The 19,969-nt window shown below is 34.2% G+C and overlaps 5 protein-coding genes across 5 annotated transcripts; all 5 read right to left on the bottom strand.

The window, feature by feature from the left end:
- Positions 1-2,979: 2,979 nt before the first annotated feature.
- Positions 2,980-3,379, bottom strand: LOC120767412 (cecropin-1). Its single transcript, XM_040093457.1, has 2 exons — positions 3,208-3,379; positions 2,980-3,110 (listed from the first exon to the last, which is right to left on the bottom strand). The coding sequence occupies exons 1-2, from the start codon at positions 3,304-3,306 to the stop codon at positions 3,018-3,020; spliced, it is 192 nt and encodes a 63-aa protein (XP_039949391.1). The 5' UTR covers positions 3,307-3,379; the 3' UTR covers positions 2,980-3,017.
- A 3,116-nt stretch (positions 3,380-6,495) lies between these two features.
- Positions 6,496-6,960, bottom strand: LOC120767385 (cecropin-1-like). The gene is made up of 2 exons (XM_040093394.1): positions 6,745-6,960; positions 6,496-6,674 (listed from the first exon to the last, which is right to left on the bottom strand). Exons 1-2 carry the CDS (start codon positions 6,841-6,843, stop codon positions 6,579-6,581), a joined length of 195 nt encoding a protein of 64 aa, XP_039949328.1. The 5' UTR covers positions 6,844-6,960; the 3' UTR covers positions 6,496-6,578.
- A 3,485-nt stretch (positions 6,961-10,445) lies between these two features.
- Positions 10,446-10,905, bottom strand: LOC120767431 (cecropin-1). The gene is made up of 2 exons (XM_040093482.1): positions 10,729-10,905; positions 10,446-10,627 (listed from the first exon to the last, which is right to left on the bottom strand). The coding sequence occupies exons 1-2, from the start codon at positions 10,825-10,827 to the stop codon at positions 10,535-10,537; spliced, it is 192 nt and encodes a 63-aa protein (XP_039949416.1). The 5' UTR covers positions 10,828-10,905; the 3' UTR covers positions 10,446-10,534.
- A 3,093-nt stretch (positions 10,906-13,998) lies between these two features.
- Positions 13,999-14,501, bottom strand: LOC120767398 (cecropin-1-like). The gene is made up of 2 exons (XM_040093437.1): positions 14,327-14,501; positions 13,999-14,226 (listed from the first exon to the last, which is right to left on the bottom strand). Exons 1-2 carry the CDS (start codon positions 14,423-14,425, stop codon positions 14,134-14,136), a joined length of 192 nt encoding a protein of 63 aa, XP_039949371.1. The 5' UTR covers positions 14,426-14,501; the 3' UTR covers positions 13,999-14,133.
- A 3,314-nt stretch (positions 14,502-17,815) lies between these two features.
- Positions 17,816-18,243, bottom strand: LOC120767423 (cecropin-1). The gene is made up of 2 exons (XM_040093468.1): positions 18,069-18,243; positions 17,816-17,975 (listed from the first exon to the last, which is right to left on the bottom strand). Exons 1-2 carry the CDS (start codon positions 18,165-18,167, stop codon positions 17,883-17,885), a joined length of 192 nt encoding a protein of 63 aa, XP_039949402.1. The 5' UTR covers positions 18,168-18,243; the 3' UTR covers positions 17,816-17,882.
- Positions 18,244-19,969: the final 1,726 nt, after the last annotated feature.

Raw genomic sequence — 19,969 nt, 5'->3', positions numbered from 1 at the left:
TAAAAGTTTTCTACTTGCATATCAATAAACGTAGCCATTGAGTGGTTCAATGACCCAGCAAGAAAAATTTTACCAAAAATTTATGGATGAGAAAGAAAATTACTTTATTTGCCATTCGTTAAAATTATACGTTGAATATTAGATTTCAATCCAATAGGAAATATTTTATTAGAACTATTTGATGATTTTTCTCAATGTCCACATATATAACACAATGATTTGTAAAACAATTTTGCAAAATATGTGCGAAACATAAGTATTTCATTATAAAAAGCATAGTTTTCGAATTACAGTTTAATTTCTTCAATTTTAGTTTCGCGATGATTTTCTACCGGGTATTTGTGCGAATTAAGTATCTACATATAAACATTCACTTGAAACAGTATAATCTCATTATGTTTTTTACTCATATTCCTATCTTGCATCTGTCTCAGTTTCTATCAGTTTTTGATTCCAACAACACAAATGAGGTTAATGTTCTGCTTATTATTCGCAAAATATGGTTGAAACGTCACTGCATTTCCTGGTATTAGGTAATTTCTCTTCATCTCAGCTTCTTTTTTTATAACAAGAAAAGGCAGAAATAATTATTTTTAATTAATGGAAATCAAAATTCTTGTTTTCCGGAAATTTGAGAAAATCCCCGAAAAAACTGAAACATGGATGTACCTGACCTGGAGTACCATATTTCATAAACATCATTAAAAGGCATAAATTATCACACAAAAAAGCACCCGGAAATTGTAATTTAAATTCTTCGGGTAAATGATATTCCAAAAAAATTACTTTGCTAAGTTGGTAGGACTGTCCTCAATTACTACGCCATATATAAGCGCGATCAGTCAGTAGTGCTTTTCGATTTCAATGAATAAAAACATCGAACAAAGGATTTGTCTCAAATTTTGCGAACATTGCGTTGCGATTGTTGGAAAAAGCTTAATATGATTCAGTCTTATCAAAAACACAAGCCTACGAGTGGTACAAAACTTTCAAAGTCGGTCGAGGGATCGTTGAAGACTGGCCTCGTTCTGGACGATCTTCCACCTCTTCAACTGATGAAAATATTTGAAAAGTTAAGGACATGGTGCTTGAAAATCATCTGGCAAGTGTTAGAAAGATGGTAAGATACCTGGATACCTGTCTCGACCCGATAAAGCTGAATCAAATGCTGATAAAATCAAATTAATGTGCATGGCTTTTTTCGATATTCATAGTTTGGTGAATCATAAATTTATTCTGGAGGGACAGACGGTCAATAAGGGGTTCTTTTTGATCGTATGGAGGCGTTTGCGTGAGAACATCCGTTGAAAACGGCCGGAATTGTAGAAGAACAAATCATGTATTTTACGCGATGATAATGCACCTTCACATCGAACCACGATTGTGACTGAATTTAAAGCAACAAACGCAATGAATGCCATCGATTAATCACCGTATTCGCCAGACTTGGCTCTGTGTGATTTTTTCTTGTTCCCCAAACAGAAATTGCCATTCCTTGGAACCCGTTTTCAGTCGATCAAAGAGATAAAATAAAATTCGCTGAAGGAGCAAAAGTCCATATGAAAAGTATTTCGAGGACTGAAAAAATCGTTGGTCTGCTGGGGATTACTTAAATATTTTGCGTTTTATTTACAATTTCCGGGTACTGTTTTGTCACAATGTGTTCGTGACATTTTTTAAAGTTATTCGGCATGCCTCTATGAAGTCATTATCTTCAAAAAATAATATTCATAATATCTAAATTACTTCATTTGGCTTTGATACGAAGTTCAGTTTTTGGACGAAGGCGATATTTATACCCTGAACAGGGTATATTAAGTTTGTCACGAAGTTTGTAACACCCAGAAAGAAGCGTCGGAGATCCCATAAAGTATATATATAAATGATCAGTATGTTGAGCTGAGTCGATTTAACCATGTCCGTCCGTCTGTCTGTCTGTCCGTCGTCTGTATATATACGAACTAGTCCCTCAGTTTTTAAGATATCCTTTTGAAATTTTGCAAACGTCATTTTCTCTTCAAGAAGCTGCCCATTTGTCGGAACGGCCGATATCGGAACACTATAACATATAGCTACCATACAAACTGAACGATCGGAATCAAGTTCTTGTATGGAAAACTTTCACATTTGTCAATGTATTTTCACCAAATTTGGTACAGATTATTTTCTAAGGCAACAATGTAATCTCCGAAGAAATTCAGATAAGTCAGATCGGTTAACTAAAGCATATAGTTACCATACAAACTGAACACATAGTTACTAGAAGAAATGCACCTGTGAAGGGTATATTAGCTTCGGTGCAGCCGAAGTTAACGTTTTTTCTTGTTTTCATATTATTCTGTGAAAGATGCATACTTTGCTTTTTTCCAACTGACATGCTATTTAATTGTTGTATTTGTTGTCTGAACCGTCCTGTTTATAGCCAAGGGAGACAAAATTTAATCGATAACGGTGTACAGGATGTCAGTTTGTCGCTATCCTTTTATCGCAAGCACGTTTAAAGTATTTCTGCATGATTATTGAGTACCATTTTTATTTATTTATCTTGCTAACTCTCAAAATTGAATTAAAATGAAAAATTGAATGAAAACTAGATTGGTCTAATAATAATTTTACTTCACTTAATTACTTGAAGTGCTTTACTTCTGAATAACCGAATTCTTTCTATCGTTTCCCTAAACTCTTCATTATATCAGTTCTCACTCACTTTAATGGTAGTTTTGAGAGAGTTCAAAGCGAACACCCAAAGTAAGCTACTCCAAAATACATACAACAATTAATAATAGCTTGCTTTAAGTATTCTTCGATTGCTAAATCAAATTTAATATTATATTCGTTAACATACATACGTATGTATGCATAAGAAAAAGTTGCACATTTTTTATAAATGGTTATTTTCTTTGAATTACTCTTTTTTTAATTTCCATAATTCAGTCACAAATAAATCTAAATAAATAAATACTAAACTAATTTAGGTACATAAATATTTTTTGCATCGCCTTGCGAACTTATTAAGTTTATCCCTTCAATGTTGCCGCAACATTGGCGGCCTGTTGTGCTACGGCAATGGTCTGGATGGTGGCATCTCGTGTATGTTGACCCACGCGCTCCTGAAATTTATGCGGAGAAATTGAGAAATGCTTTTTATTGCGGAATGCATATTGAAATATATATTTCTAATTTTTTGAATTAGTATTTCTAACTTACAATTTTCTTGCCAATTTTTTTCAACCAACCCGCTTCAGTTTGTCCAGCGAAGACGGCAATGAAGACAGCCAAAAGTACGAAAATTTTGTTGAAGTTCATTTTGTTTATGTATGTAGATTTGCTTGCTTGAATGAAAGATTATTTAAGCTTGGTGTGCTTCCACTTTCTTCAACCTTCGAATTGTGTTTGTTGATAGTTCACTGAGGCAGCTTTGCTTTTATAGCATGACAGAGATACAAAGCGAACGACACCTTTCCTTATCAGCGCAGTGTCGGGGATTCCTTTCTATATGGTACTCAGTAGAGTGTAAATACTTATATATGTATATGTATATGAGTGTATGTCTTAACAGCATCATTACTTTTGGGCAATTAAAAATATATAATATCTGTGTTCGGATCTATATTTATTAGGGTGTTTTTTTTTTCTTTGAACTATTAATTTTTTTCAGTCAGGTAACGAAATACCCTAAAAATAATTTCCTGAAAATTGTAGCCCTTAATATTAACATTAACAACTAGAACAAGGCCTGTAAAAATTTTCCATAGAAAATACACTAGAATCGTGAGTTTTTATCTTTAAATTCCTACAGATCAGAGGTATTTTATGGCATCGCTTTGATTTTAGACGCATATTTCTCAGAATTGTTCACTCTATAAACGTGCCCAGTGCAATAAAGTCGTAACTCACACCGGCGAGGTAGTACGGAGCTCTAAACCCGATTTTTCCAAGCATTTCGCATTTTTTTGTATATATCTCGTAAATGACAGGAGTTATAGAAAAAATGTACACGACAAATTTGTAGGAAATTTTTTTGCTATAAAAAAAGTTCGAGGTCAAAATCGCTATCATTAATACTTCTCGAGATATTCGGCTTTTTAAGTAAGGCTATATAGAATTTTAATAGACGGTATGTATTAAAAAATCTACGAAAATTGCATACAGCCTTACTTAAAAAGCTGAATATCTCGAGAAGTATTGATGATAGAGATTTTGACCACGGACCGCTTTTATAGCAAATCAAATTTCCTACAATTTTTTCGGTTAAATTTTTTCTATAGCTCTTGTCATTTACGAGATAAATACAAAAAAATGCGAATTTCATGAAAAAATCAGGTTTAGAGCCCTGTACCATCTCGTCGGTGTGAGTTACGACTTTGTTGCACTGAGCACTTTTATAGAGTGAACAATTTTGAGAAATATGCGTCTAAAGTCAAAGCGATGCCATAAAACACCTCTGATCTGTAGGAGTTTAAAGATTAAAACTCACGATTCTAGTATATTTTCTATTTAAAATTTTTACAGGCCTTGGTCCAGTTCTTAATGTTACTATTAATAGTTCAAAAAAAAAACACCCTAATACTTATACATACATATGTATATGTATATGTATCAATATTTATGTAGCTATATTTTTTATGTAAATTCGTTTGTTATATAATACTTAGTAAAGTGTTCGAGAAATAATTAATCATCGAATAAACCTGCAATTGTATGCATATATATGTATGTACATATGTAAATTCTACAGCTTAGAATATAAGACTTGTCTACTCTTCCATATGAAATTAGGCCCACACTTTTTATGAAATAGTATTTAATTAACTAATATGAAGTGGCATTAACAGATTTAGCTTTGGTCAAAATATATTAATTTAGCTCTCAATTTATGTATAAAAGAAATATAATAAACATTTGCTAGAAATATTCAGATTATCATATTTATATAGTAGTCTTTATACAGTTTAATATCATTGTGGAAAAATGTCAAATCGACCTTCTAATATCAAATCCTACTAAATTAAAAAAAGACATTATAAATCGTAGTCGTGACATACTTTATTGCAATGTATAATACTATAGTTAGTTCGTAATTTGAAATGAAAAATTTCGCAAAACAAAACGATGTGGGCCAAGTTTTGAGAATCATTCGAGAACTTCTTTTGCAGTGACTTCAATGTCATGATGTGTGAGCAGCTACGCCAGGCCGATCAATCTATCTTGAAGCAACTTCGTCCTCAGCCACGTTTTCATGCGGCGAAGTGTCGAAAATGAGCGTTCAGAGGTGGCATTCGTCACAGAAGTGTGCCGAATATGCGAAGAAAGCTATGAATTATAGGGTACGTATATACTATATGTCTACATGGCAGTTCTTCAAGGTTTCCAATGCAGTAGTCGGTAACTTGTTGTCTTTTGACTTTTGCCTCTGCACCCAATGGCACTGCCAGTGATCAAGTTCAACTTTGAGCTTCAAATGTCGCATGATATTGTCATTATCCAAAAGGTCTTTGAATCTATCTATCAAGCAGTCAATAAGGTTTTCCATTTCATTGATTTTCAAAGAACATACTTTTTCTGTAATCAGCAACTCAGTTGAAATCCATCCAATACATCTCTAGAATGACGGGTCTTCAAATCTTCGGCGATTGTATACAACAGAGAAAAGTACACTGAGGCACTGTAGTAATCCTTCCAAGTTCTCTCACAAAAATTTGCGCGTCTGAATAAATTAATCAAAAATGATTCTCAGCTTTTTGTCTTCGATTTCGGAACGTTACAGGCAGCATATCTATCATATTTGCAGCCTTTGCCAGGTCGATCGATTCACGCTGAGTGAATGAGTTAGAGATAGAGAATCATATAGGCAAAAACTTCCAATTATTTTTCCTTATTTTTCCAGTTACTAATTTTTGTCAGAGCTTTGACGTTCAACGAAAATTTTGCGGCAAATAAGATAACTGCGTCGTGTCGTCGAACCCCTCTTTCACATAATTGGATAAGTTGTGCGCCAAGTATTTTTCCTAATTTGTCCACCTATCTTATGGTATTGCATACCATCTCGATTAATGGTATCTTAACAGATGTGGAAATACTGCTGTTCAGTTCGTGGGAATAACGGGAAGTTACAGCAACATTGTTCTCTTCTTTTCTCATTTCGTTGTTCGCTCCGATAACTGACGGCATAACAGCACACACATCTGTTCCGATAGATGTGCATAATTTCAAATTAAGATTAATTTTTTTCGTTTCTTCAAGAACGATTCGTCCAAGGCAACTCCAGTGAGAGATAAATCTTCAACACTTTGGGTGTATTCGCTTACAGTCTTAGGGAACATAGTTTCATCTTCTAAAGAAATTAATGTCTAGAATATTGTAAAATCTACTAATATCCAGTTTTCAATATTTTTCCTTATTTTTGACGATTTCGATCAACTACTTTATATCAAAACATCTTTTGGCCTCGCACATCAGTTTTAAATGAATAAAGAAATTTTTGTTTTGCATCGATTTAATTTATTATTAGTATAAATAAAAATTGAAATACTTTTTTACTAACTAATTTAGGCAGTGGCGGTTTGATAATAAGGCAGCTACTTGCCTCTGGCAGTGGCAGCAACATTGGCGGCCTGTTGAGCAACAGCAATTCCCTGAATGGCGGCGTCTCTGGTATGCTGACCAACACGCTCCTGTTGAAAAGTATTAGGGCTGTTAGTAAACTGGAAAATTGAAATCCAAAAATCTAGTAAAAATACTTACGATTTTCTTGCCGATCTTTTTGAGCCAACCGGCCTCGGTTTGTCCGGCGAAAATGGCGATCACCACGGCCAAGAAGATGAAGACTTTATTAAAGTTCATGTTGATTCGATTTTTCTGACAACAAAGTGTGGGGTTTTGTCGTTTATTGGCGCTTGAGTAGACGCTATTGCTTTTCTTAAGACACTTGAAGTGAGTTTAATGGCAATGCATTTGTTGGCTGCACTTTTTATAGTGAGCTCAAGCGTCAGCTTTTGGCAGCTGCAACCGTTATGAGACCTAGAAATGCTACGGGGGTGCACAGGCGCTCACTATATGGGCGCCTACTGATAAGCAGACAATAATTTTTACGCCGTCCGGTGATTTTATTCTTCTCAGCAGCGCAGAGATGCAAATATTATGTGTACCGGTGTTTCTTCCGAGTTGTTTGTATATAATTATATAATACATACATATATTTGAATACTCTAGGAGAATCCCCGTTTTTATGCAAACAAAGCGCACACTTACCCTCTGATAAGGCAATACCTTTTGGCGCATAAAAATTAATACTCTTCAATTGTGATGAAACTCGAACTAATAGTAAAACGGAAACAGTGTAATAAAAGTTATATTATAAAGTACTTATTGTGGGTTATTTAATAAGTATGTATTTTAGAAATTAAGCATTAAGTAAGCAGTATAAGTATTAGGTGAGTACTATAAGTGCAAATTTAAGTAGAAAGAGGCGGAATTAGAGCAATGATATGCCCACTAAAAGTTGTTAATCAAACATGAAACATTTTTGTCTATTAATTCTAAGAACTTCATAGCAAGTAAGTTATGCAATTAAGCGAAAAAATAATTTTTCATCAGCTTGGGTTTCAAAATTGATAACTGTTTCATTAGTTTTGAGAATAAATGATGAAATCACGAAAAAATAATTAACAAATATGCACGTGGTTTAAGCCCGCTGTGTCAGTGTCTATATCGCCTTCTTGTTCTCGTTTCTTGTGGAGAACATCATCTTCAACAATTTGGAAAGTATTGAGTGTCAAATTTAAACATTTCTAAAAGTACATACATATATTGTCCTTGTGCATAAAAATAATTTTTGGAGCTAAGCTTGTGTGCGCACTTTCTTATCACTAAAATTCTAGAACAACAGATATTGCCAAAATCCTTATTTCTTTAGCCAACGCGCTCGTAAGCGTCGAATCCTTTTATGGTATGTGTACATATGTATCTGTAAGAGCAATGAATTGACCGGAGGTCAATCGTTAAACACTCCTTACTGGTTGCCTTCGTTTCATTCACGATGAATACAAAACTCACGGTTATTTTTGTTGTCTTATTGCGACTGTGGGATTCACACAGGCCGATTGGTTGGACGATCTAGACGAAGGAACGGTGAGTTATTTGCTTAATGCACTCATATCTTCCGGTATTAATTTCAAGTGCTTGCTTTTTCAGAGTCAAGTAGTTAATGCGGTGAACGAAAATGCTCAATATTTGTATGATATTCTTGGAAACATATTAAGGAGTTAAGATCCAGATTCGAATAAAGTGTAAATACTTTATAATGGTGATTGTCTCTGGGCTGAAATTTCAAGCGTATTTATGTTTAGAACGGATTGGGTCGGATTGTAGCATCATCTAATTCTAAAGTTTTATTATAAGAAACTATTCGCTTAATATACTCCTGAGAATAAATATATTATGGCTTGTTGAAATCTCTCAGTAACCTGCTTATCTTTTTCCGGTATCATTTAATAAACAATGCTTCATACATTTCTTCCCAGAAGTCAATTTCTGAAGTTCGGAAAGGAGCTGCTTATTAATCACTGTGGATTCGCTGGAGGGAATTTCGATTTGCAGCTTGCTTCCCCGGCATCTGGCAACAAAAAATGAAATTCACACGAAGATAAAACGTTCGGTTATTTACGCTTTGTGAATTGAAAATAAAAAATCACTCAAATTATCACATACTCACATCTGTTTATACGTCCATATATACTAAATTTTATAAAAACGTGAGCAAATTGTACAATTAGATCAGCTCTGTTTCATTCATAAATATACATATGTATACAAGTATGTATATATAAAAAAAAAAAAAACATTTATAAATGACCCAGCAGGAAAATTATTAAAAAAACTCTTTCCCCTAAACAAGGTTTATTAAATAAAACTCAGATGTAAATGTCGGAAACTCCATAAAATACCGGGTTTCCAATAGAGATGATATGATTTCTAAGTGTCTTTTCGCCCATTTTTAATATGTCATGATCTGTAATTTTTTCATTGTATTCAGTAATGTTTACAATTTCAACATGGAAAGATATACGCAGTAACAACGTTTACAAATTATCTAATATTTAATCAAAATAATCGTTCATAATAATCCAGACTACTCTGCTGGCGGTTATTGGAAGTCATTGGTCTTTAGCAATCAACTCTCTTCGGGCTTTAGAAATAAGTATTGAACGTGCTTTTCATAACATACGACTTAATTTAGTGGAAAAAGTACTCGAAAGTTGGGTTCATCGAATTCGTTTCTAAAAAAGAAGTCGTGGAGTACATTTATTAATGCTATATTCAGAACTAAATTGTTTCGATTGTATCGAATGTTCTTCACATTAAATAAAAAACATTTGATATTCCTAAACAATTAGTGTTTTTTAAGAAATCATATCACTCTTATTGGAAAACCCTATATATAGCTAAGGCAATTTAGCCATCCGTCCGTCTGTATATACGCGAACTAGTCCCTCGGTGTTTGAGATATCGATTCGAAATTGTGAACACACCTTTTTTCCAAAAGCTGGCTCTTTTTTTGCAATCGCCAAAATCAGACATAGTATATAAGATATAGCTGCCATACAAACTGATATATCAAAATCAAGTACTTATATGGAAAACTTTTTTATTTGTCGGCATATCTTCATGAATATTATTGAAATCGAACCACTATAGCAGATAGCTGTCATATCAACTGACCGATTAAAATCAAGATAAAGATCTTTTTATACTATTTTAAGCTTTAAGAACTGCATCAGTGGAGGGTTATGCTTCAGTGCAGCCGAAGTTGTTTTTTCGAACATGTTTTCTAAGTATTTATTATGGCTTTTAGTGGATTATTATTGGACTTATGCTATTCCAGCATGTTTGCTAGAAAAAAAATATTTTTTTCGACCTATTTTACTTATGTTCTGAACTTAATAATATGTGGTAGATTATATTATTTTATTCCTTTTGATTAATTGCAAGTCAGTGCGCATAAAAATGAACCTTTTGTTATATACAAGTTTTCGATGTGGCGATAATTAAATTTTCCTGCAGGGTCGTTGTGCGCATAATTATTTGAAACGTTTTTCATACGTGCACTTTGATTTTAGTTTCGCTGTTTCTTTTAATAATTTTGTTATCTTTTGTTCGTCTCACATGTTATTAATTTATATTTCCTGACATTCAACTCAACAACACCGAAAAAGGTAATCGCAATCTGCTTTTTATTCGCAAATTATTGGTGAGTCGTCATTTTAATTATATTTCTGAGTTTTAGGTGACTCCTCTTTATCCCAATTTCGTATCTTTTCGTTATTTCGTGTTAGGTCCATCTTGAGTGGCAAATCTATTAATTTTTAGTCAACAAAATATCGAAAATGTGGTTATTTTTTGGTAAAATTTAGTTTTCTTCAAATACTTTTATTTCAATCCCCGAAAATCAGTCACAAAATTTTCTAAATAAATAAATATTAAACTAATTTAGGTACATAAATATGGTTTGTATCGCCTTGCAAACTTTTTCAGTTTATCCCTTCAATGTTGCCGCAACATTGGCGGCCTGTTGCGCTACGGCAATGGTTTGGATGGTGGCATCTCTGGTGTGTTGACCCACGCGCTCCTGAAATTTATGGAGAGAAATTGTGAAGTTAGTAAACGGTTCTTATTGCAGAATGCACATTGAAATATATATAATTTTTTGAATTCTTATTTCCAACTTACAATTTTCTTGCCAATCTTTTTCAACCATCCCGCTTCAGTTTGTCCAGCGAAGACGGCAATGAAGACAGCCAGAAGAACGAAAATCTTGTTGAAGTTCATTTTGTTTATGTATGACTATAGATTTGCTTGCTTGAATGAAAGATTATTTAAGCTTGGTGTGCTTTCACTTTCTTCAACGTTCGAATTGTGTTTGTTGATAGTTCACTGAGGCAGCTTTGCTTTTATAGCATGACGGAGATGCAAAGCAAACGCCACCTTCCTTATCAGCGCGTTGCCGGGGATTTCTTTCCACTCAGTACTAAAGAGAACAGCAATGTTGCTGAGCATGTTACCAGCAGCATCTAAATTTTATTATCAGTCAATATAAGCGAATATGTGACCACTGAAGTACCTGCGATGGAGAAAAACTGAAGTGTTTTTTGCCCAGGGGTGTCTAATATTCTAAAGCAAGTACTTGCTTTATTGAAAGAAAGAAAATTAATTTGTTTAATCTCTTGAATACTTATGTGACGGTCCTGGTCAATCTTTTCCATAATTTCATCGACTTTTCAACGATAGGTCGACCAGAGTGAGGTGCAGCTTTCACATTGACATTTCCAGAACGAAAGCGAGCGAACCATTGTTGAGCTACACGATCTGATACAACATCGTCTCTGTAAACTTCACAAATTTCATTGGTGGCTTGCGTGGCATTCTTCCCTTTTTTATACAAAAATTTCAAAATATAGCGAATTTCTTCATTATTTTCACTCACTTTTGAACAGCTGTAACTTTTCACTTCGCCGAATTTAATTTTTTAAATGAAGGTTAAATGAAGCTTAATATCTCACTTTTCATACACTGTATGGTATGACACAATGTGATTTGTAGCACTCGAGATATACGACTGCAACGAGATATATTGACAAAATACGAAAAGAAGTCCATGTTTAGACGGGAAGTATGAAGCCCGCACCGTCTTGTTAGAGATAGAGATCGTCTGCGTCGATTTCATCAAATTCCGGAGAAAAAAGTCGGTCAACATTGCACTACAACGCTCAATATTGAAAGAGATAAAGTCCGATGATGTCGCCATACCACAATCCGCTCCAAACGGCCAGTTTTTGAGCAGGAAATTGCGTCTCCCGAATCACACGAGGATTTGACTCTCCACAATAGCGACAATTTTGTTTGTTGGAGAAGCCATTAAGCCCGAAATGGTATTCATCTGAGAGGAATAATTTTCTATCAACGTGAATTTGGAAAATAATACTGGATATCTAAACGTTAACCCAAAATGAAACGTGACATGATGAAATGGCCAACGTTATATGTACCTTGTGCCATGTTCAGACCGAAAATTTGAAGGGATTAGGTTACATTTAAGCACTTCACTAATCAGCCCGTTCTCACTGCCTTCGGAAAGATGAAAAAATAGCTGTTTTTGCCGTTAAAGAATTCAAATCGCTTAATATTTATCAAAAGAAAACATTGTCATATAGTATTTTGAAATAAAAGCCATCTTCTTTTAAATATTTTCTATATAATGGAAATAATGGACGCAGTTTTTCATTTGGGAAGTCGATTTTCAGGTGAAATTAGATTCACTGCTTTAAAAAAAAATCGTTTGTTTACATTTTTTTCTGTTTGTAGTGTCTAAATCAGCTGTGATGATGTAATAGATTTCCAATGCTGGCAAGAAGATAGCGCAAAATCAGAATCGCACCGAGAGATTTAGAGTGGATCAGTTTCAAATCACTTCAATGAAGTGACTGAACTATCATTTTTGTATGGCGAAATCTTGATAAATTGAAAAGATTAGTGGAATAAACTACTCAACAGACGAAATCGTGTGATTAAGTGTCGGTCTGAACATGGTATTACCCTTATACACTGACAAAATTTTACACAAATCCAGAAACAAACATGGCTACGAGTTGTCAAAATCACGTCATCCCCGCGTTACATATGTCGACTAAAGGCTTACGTTAAATTTGAATTTTGATGTTTCAAACTTATCTCTTCTAATTTTAAAGTGAATCATACAATGAAAATGAAATTCTGTACATACATAGATATTGTAACAACATTGCCTGTTGACCAACATGCTCCTGAAATTAAAAAAAAGCACTTCAATTATTTATCATTGTTTTAGGGGGGAACTTTTACGCCAGCGCTTGGTTCCCCGACTTTTGACTGCAACAAATGGAAGTCATTCAGAAAGAAGCGATCGGTTATTATGCTTTGAGTGGCGGGAAGAAAAAATCACATGAATCGTCATCCATCACACATATCTATACATATGTTTACACATACTTTTATAGTAAATTTTATGAGTAAAGTCACGTAAACGAATTGTGCAATTTACTCCGCTGCTCTGTTTCATTCATAAAAGTTTTCTATTTGCATGTCTATAAACGTAGCCATTAAGTGGTTCATTGACCTAGTAGGAAAATTATCAGAATTTCTTGAAAAACTTGTATTGATGGTGTAATGGGTATTTGAAGAGTTACTACCGATCTTTCTTTGGATTGAGTAATCATACTAAGGAACGGATAAATATAATAAAATATCTAATCGATCATACTATTAGTGTGAACCTTTTTTTGAAACATACTCAAGGTTTTAGCTGGTTATAGTAATTTTTTTGTATGAAAATATTATAAATGACCAGCGTGACGAGCTGAGTCAATTTAACCATGTCCGTTCCTCTGTCTGTATATACTATACATTACCTAGTTTCTCAGATCTTAAATTTTGCACATGTCCTTCTCTCCCCATTTGAAAGAAACGCCGATATCGGTTTACTGTAGCATATAGCTGTCATACAAAATGGCCGATGAAAATCAAGAAAAAAAAGGGTATAATGCTATAAGAAAGGCACCTTTGAAAAAGATTTTAGCTTCGATGAAGCCGAAAATGTCGTTTTTTCCTCGTTTTTGTTTCATTATTAAGAACTATTTTTATTTATTAACTTCGATAATATCCAATATTTAATAAGAATGTCCTAAAATATAATCTGTAAAGGCTGATCCAATAGCAATTTAACTTTATTTAATTTCTTGAAAGCGCTTTAAAGTTTGGAAAATTCAAACTTTTTCCTTCGTTTCCTTAACGTTATCATAACATTGCTTTTCAGATTTTGACAGAGTTCAACGTTATCACCCAGCAAAGTATATGAAAATACAGCAAGCAAAGGCAGGTAGCATTGGCCAAGTGTCTTAAGGATTCTTAGATTGCTAAATTAAATTTAATTAAAGAAATATAAATAAAAAGTGCATATTTTTTGGAAACAATTATTTTTATTCAAATACTTCTACTTTAATTTCCGTTATTCAGTCACAAATAGGTCTAAATAAATAAATATGTATTATACTAATTTAGGTACATAAATATTTGTTGTAACAACAACTGAACATGTTCAGTTTATCCCTTCAAAGTGGCTGCAACATTGGCGGCCTGTTGCGCTACGGCAATGGTCTGGATGGTTGCGTCTCGTGTATGTTGACCCACGCGCTCCTGAAAAGTATGGAGAGAAATTGAGATGTTAATAAATCCTACTTATTGAAAAGTAAATTCATATATTTATGTTATTTTTGAATTATAATATTTAACTTACAATTTTCTTGCCAATCTTTTTCAACCATCCCGCCTCAGTTTGTCCAGCGAAGACGGCAACGAAGACAGCCAGAAGAACGAAAATTTTGTTGAAGTTCATTTTGTTTTTGTATGTAGATTTGATTGTTTGTATGAAAGGTTATTTAAGCTTGATATGCTTTTACTTTCTTCGATGTTCGAATTGTGTTTGTTGACAGTTCACTAGCGCAGCTTTGCTTTTATAGCACGAGAGAGCAAACGGAACCTTTCCTTATCAGCGCGTTGTTGGGGATTTCTTTCCACTGAAGAGAGTAACAATGTTGCTGAGTGTGTAGTATGTGTTTTCAGCATCATCTGAATTTTGCATTATCAGTCTTTGGGTTAATTGGTGCAATTACAAATATTACCTAGATATATTAGACTAGACAATATAAGTTATAATATTTTTATTTGTATTTCAGGTAGAGATTTATTTGCTGCTTAAACATGCAGTTATATGTATATACATACATAGAAACATATTGTACATGACCATTGAAGTACTTGCGATGGGGAAAAACTTATATTTTATTGCCCAGGGATGTCAAGTATCCTAAAGCGAGGTCTTGCTTTCTTGAATGAAATAAAATAAATCAATTCAGCACTTTTCGAGAATCTTTTCTTACTCAAATTAGGTCTCAATTTTTTTTTAAATAACCGTTATGGACCTATTTCTTTTCTACAAAATTATTCAACTGGAATTAGGTCTGTTTTTGAGTCTATGTAATAATTGTTTTTTTTTTTATTATGAAAAAAAATCCATGACAGAACTTACGAATAAAAATTGGGAATAATCAGCCAACACTCTTTAAAATATTTTTTATGTAAAAAAAAAAATATATTTGAAATTAATTGTCTTTAAGATTGACTCATACTCTCTAATATGTAGATAAATCTCAATATAATGGATCTACCAATAAGTCGACGTGATGTTAAAATGAAGGAAAACACTAAAATTTGGTTCAAATGTTCTCTCTTTTTTTTTGTTGTGCAGATAGTTTTATGCCATTTATGATTTGAACAGAATGTTGGCCAAATAAATACCACGGCTCTGTTTACATATAAATGATAGGGACGCGTTAAATCGCATGATCTGAGCGACCCTTTCTCAATATTAACGAGTCGCCAAACTTTGAGCGCAATGTATCCATGTTTAAGCGGAAAGTATGAGCACCGTCTTGTAAGAGATAGAGATCGTCTGCGTCGATAAAATTCCGGGAAAAAAGTCGGTCAACATCGTATTGATGGCAACGGCATGGCCAAGTGCTGTCAAAATCACGTCATCCCTATTGGTAGACGCCTTACATATGTCGACTAAAGGCTCTCGTTAAATTTGAATTTTGATGTTTCAAACTTATCTCTTCTGATTTTAAAGTGAATCATACAATAAAAATTAAGTTCGGACCAAATAATTTTTATTCTTTGCACCTGAAAAATGTTTTTGAACAATTGGATCATAATTTGTAGGTCACAGATATTAAACTTGAGGGAAAATAGCTACAAATCATAAATTTTGAGTATTATATTTGGTGCCGATTTGTTACCGTGTTCACCTAAGCTTTTAGACTTATGAATTGGTTTGTCCATAATGGTCCAAGTAAGACTTCTAAGTTCACTAAAGGATTTTCAATGAGCAGTACGTATAAAATATATGTTAGTCGGAAAAGTCTTTTCGTATTTTGTCAATAGATGTCGTTGCAGTCGTACATATATATTCAGTGCTACCAATCACATTGTGTCATACCATATAGTGTTGGAAAGATGAGATATTAAGCTTCGTTTAACCTTAATTATACCCTGATCAGGGTATATTAAGTTTGTCACGAAGTTTGTAACACCCAGAAGGAAGCGTCGGAGACCGTATTAAGTATATATATAAATGATCAGTATGTCGAGCTGAGTCGATTTAGCCATGTCCGTCTGTCTGTTCATCTGTCCGTCTGACTGTATATATACGAACTAGTCCCTCAGTTTTTAAGATATCGTTTTGAAATTTTGCAAACGTCATTTTCTCTTCAAGAAGCTGCTCATTTGTCGGAACTGCCGATATCGGAGCACTATAACATCTAGCTGCCATATAAACTGAACTATCGGAATCAAATTCTTGTATGGAAAACTTTCACAATTGGCAAGATATGTTCACGAAATCTGGTATAGATTATTTTCTAAGGCAACAATGTAATCTCAGAAAAAACTTGTTTAGAACGGATTACTATAGCATATAGCTTCCATACAAACTTAACACATAGTTACTAACAGAAATGCACCTGTGAAGGGTATTTAGCTTCGGTGCAACCGAAGTTAACGTTTTTTCTTGTTTTATATTAAATTCGGGGAAGTTGAAAAAAAGTTACAGCTGTTCAAAAGTGAGTGAAAATAATGAAGAAATTCGTTATATTTTGAAATAGAAATAGAATGCCATGCAAGCCACCAATGAAATTTATGAAGTTTACGGAGCCGATGCTGTATGAGATCGTGTAGCACAGCAATGGTTCGCTCGCTGCTGTTCTGGAAATTTAAATTTAAATTTCGATTTACACCGATGGAATAACATCTCTAGCCGAAAATTGGCAAAAATTGGTCAACCAAAATGGTACATATTTGTTTATTAGTATAAATATAAAAAATACAAGTTGAAGTTTGATTAGAAACATACATATACATATATATATATACATATATATAAATTTTATTGTTATACCGAGAAAATTCATTTCTCAAAATGCTGCCAAGTTGACAGTCCCTGGCCGGATAAAAAAAAAGTTCCTTATGATTCCGTACAACTGAGAACAATGGTTACAGGAATCCTCACTTTGATATTATTTATATGTTTCTAATAGGTATTATAGATATTAATGTATAGATATAGTCGATTTGTCGTAAACCATAATATAATTTTAACCACTAGTGCACACATTCACCAGATGAGAATGTGAAAATAGGTATGTCGATCTGTACAACTGTGAAAGCTGGTTATAGAAATACGTATTTGCGATGACACTTATCGCCGAATGTGCTTCAACAAGCTTCCGATTCGAATTAAGAACAATTAAAAATTTCTTCGAAGAATAATGTATTGCTTATCAAAATAAGTGGCTTTACTATCTAGACAAGTAGTGTAAGTATTTGCAAATAGTAAGTGTTTTCCACATTGAAGTGGGATGCCTTAGCAATATAATTAACGGAACACTGAACAATATTTTCAGAAATATCTTCTGCTCTAACAAAAACAAACACACAACCGCAATTATTTTATTTTTAGTATTAGGTTTATTTACTTTTCATTTCTTGATTTTTTTCTTTTTTTTGAAATTGGAAACTTGTTAGAAATATATTTTTCCTTCAAACTTGGCTTTGCTTATATCCATTTTGGTTGATAATATGGCGCGAAAAAATAAAAAGTGTGTATTTTTTGGAAAATTTCATTTTATTCAATTACTGTAATTTTAATTATAGTAACAAAATGGTCTAAATAAATAAATACTAAGCTAATTTAAGTACATAAATATTTGTTGTAACAACTTCCGAGCAGATTCAATTTATCCCTTCAAAGTGGCTGCAACATTGGCGGCCTGTTGCGCTACGGCAATCGTCTGGATGGTGGCATCTCGAGTATGTTGACCCACGCGCTCCTGAAATGTATAGAGAGAAATTGAGAAATGCTTCTTATTGCTGAATGCACATTGAAATATATATAATTTATTGAATTCTTATTTCTAACTTACAATTTTCTTGCCAATCTTTTTCAACCATCCCGCCTCAGTTTGTCCAGCGAAAACGGCAATGAAGACAGCCAAAAGAACGAAAATTTTGTTGAAGTTCATTTAGTTTTTGTATGTAGATTTGATTGCTTGAATGAAAGATTATTTAAGCTTGGTGTGCTTCCACTTTCTTCAACGTTCGAATTGTGTTTGTTGATAGTTCACTGAGGCAGCTTTGCTTTTATAGCATGACGGAGATGCAAAGTAAACGACACCTTCCTTATCAGCGCGATGCCGGGGATTTCTCTGTATGCGGTATTCAGTAAACTGCGCGCGTCGAAGCATTTGGAGAATTATTATTTTTTTAGTAGTACACAGTCATATTTATGTCAAATTTCATGACAAAATATTCATTAGTGTTTGAGATACGTGTCGTTTTGTGAGCTGCTAAAAGTGAGTTTTTCGTTTTTTGCGATGTCGAAATTTGTTGAGCAAAGAATTTGCATTAAACTTTATTTACGGAATCAATTTTCTGCTGCGGATACGTTGAGGATGGTGCAGAAAACCTTTGGTGATGAAGCTATGTCTAAAAACAATGTTTACAAGTGGTATAGTGAGTTCCAAGCCGGCCGTGAACGTGTCGAAGACGAAGAGCGTCCAGGGCGACCATCAACCTCAACCGACGAAGCTCACGTTCAACAAATCAAAGATTTGGTGTTGAAAAACCGTCGATTAACAATTAGTGACCTTGCTGATGAAGTTGGCATATCGAAAGGCTCAGCCGATACCATTTTGAAGGATGTTTTGGGCCTCAAGCGCGTCAAATCTCGACTGGTACCGAAAACATTGAATTTTTTGGGAAAAAAAGGCGTAACGTTGAAGTGTGTGAAACGGTGCTTTCCGACTACCAGGGTGTCATGAAACGCATTATAACTGGCAATGAGACTTGGATCTATGCTTACGACCCCGAAACAACCGATCAATCGAGCGAGTATCGTGCCAAAAGAGAGCCGAGACCAAAAAAATCGCGCCAAAGTCGTCCAAAAATCAAGGTCATGTTGGCTGCTTTCTTCGATTATCGTGGGGTTGTGCATTATGAATTCCTTCCAACCGGTCAAACAGTCAACAAGGAATATTATTTGAACGTTATACGTCGTTTGTGTAACGCTATCCGCCTAAAAAGGCCGAAATTGTGGAAAGATAATTCTTGGTTTTTACACTACGATAATGCACCATCCCATACTGCCCTCATAATTCGTGATCATTTCGTCAAAAACTCAACCCATATCGTTCCGCAACCACCGTATTTACCTGATTTGGCGCCGTGCGACTTCTGGCTGTTCACTAAGCTCAAAAGACCGCTCCGGGGATACCGGACATGTACAATCTATAGTTTTTATACAACTTCGATTATTGTTTAAATGTGTAAAGAATCCGAAAAATAATTAATCATCGAACAAACATACAATTGTATACATATATATAACTTCTCCTTCCTCTTTTTTATTGGCGCAGACAACGCTTACGCGCGCCTGTCGTTCTTCCTTTTCGCTGTTTGGCGAATTGGAGATTCCATGTGTAGCCAGCTCCTTCTGGTCTTTCCAGCGGAGTGGAGGTCTTCCTCTGCTTCCCCCGGCGGGTACTGCGCCGAATACTCTCAGAGCTGGAGTGTTTTCATCCATTCGGACGACATGACCTAGTTAGAGTAGCCGAGGTAACACCTGTTGGCAAGAGTTATTTTTTTTTCAATGTTTTGTTAGAACCTCATTTTTTGCTCCGCCCCAACTCTGCGTGAACTCGCTTTTACTTCCATGGAGAGAGGCCTTTCAACGGAGAAGTTTTTTCCTTGGATCTTAATAACAATTACGTAAAAATAAAAATGTACATAAATTTAAACTAATTTTAAAATTTAAATCATAAAAAAA

Source organism: Bactrocera tryoni, chromosome 1, assembly GCF_016617805.1.
Source record: "Bactrocera tryoni isolate S06 chromosome 1, CSIRO_BtryS06_freeze2, whole genome shotgun sequence".
NCBI classification, from domain to species: Eukaryota; Metazoa; Arthropoda; class Insecta; order Diptera; family Tephritidae; genus Bactrocera; species Bactrocera tryoni.
The sequence above is the reverse complement of the archived record's forward strand: the minus strand, read 5'-3'. Positions and strand labels throughout refer to the sequence as shown.

Bases quoted from the DNA above. Each gene is read 5' to 3' on its own strand.
- LOC120767423 (XM_040093468.1), bottom strand. From the start codon at position 18,167: ATGAACTTCAACAAAATTTTCGTTCTTTTGGCTGTCTTCATTGCCGTT. The intron at 17,976-18,068 runs GTAAGTTAGAAA...TATACATTTCAG, and splicing joins AAAAGATTGGCAAGAAAATT to GAGCGCGTGGGTCAACATAC.
- LOC120767398 (XM_040093437.1), bottom strand. From the start codon at position 14,425: ATGAACTTCAACAAAATTTTCGTTCTTCTGGCTGTCTTCGTTGCCGTC. The intron at 14,227-14,326 runs GTAAGTTAAATA...CATACTTTTCAG, and splicing joins AAAAGATTGGCAAGAAAATT to GAGCGCGTGGGTCAACATAC.
- LOC120767412 (XM_040093457.1), bottom strand. From the start codon at position 3,306: ATGAACTTCAACAAAATTTTCGTACTTTTGGCTGTCTTCATTGCCGTC. The intron at 3,111-3,207 runs GTAAGTTAGAAA...CATAAATTTCAG, and splicing joins AAAAAATTGGCAAGAAAATT to GAGCGCGTGGGTCAACATAC.
- LOC120767385 (XM_040093394.1), bottom strand. From the start codon at position 6,843: ATGAACTTTAATAAAGTCTTCATCTTCTTGGCCGTGGTGATCGCCATT. The intron at 6,675-6,744 runs GTAAGTATTTTT...ACTTTTCAACAG, and splicing joins AAAAGATCGGCAAGAAAATC to GAGCGTGTTGGTCAGCATAC.
- LOC120767431 (XM_040093482.1), bottom strand. From the start codon at position 10,827: ATGAACTTCAACAAGATTTTCGTTCTTCTGGCTGTCTTCATTGCCGTC. The intron at 10,628-10,728 runs GTAAGTTGGAAA...CATAAATTTCAG, and splicing joins AAAAGATTGGCAAGAAAATT to GAGCGCGTGGGTCAACACAC.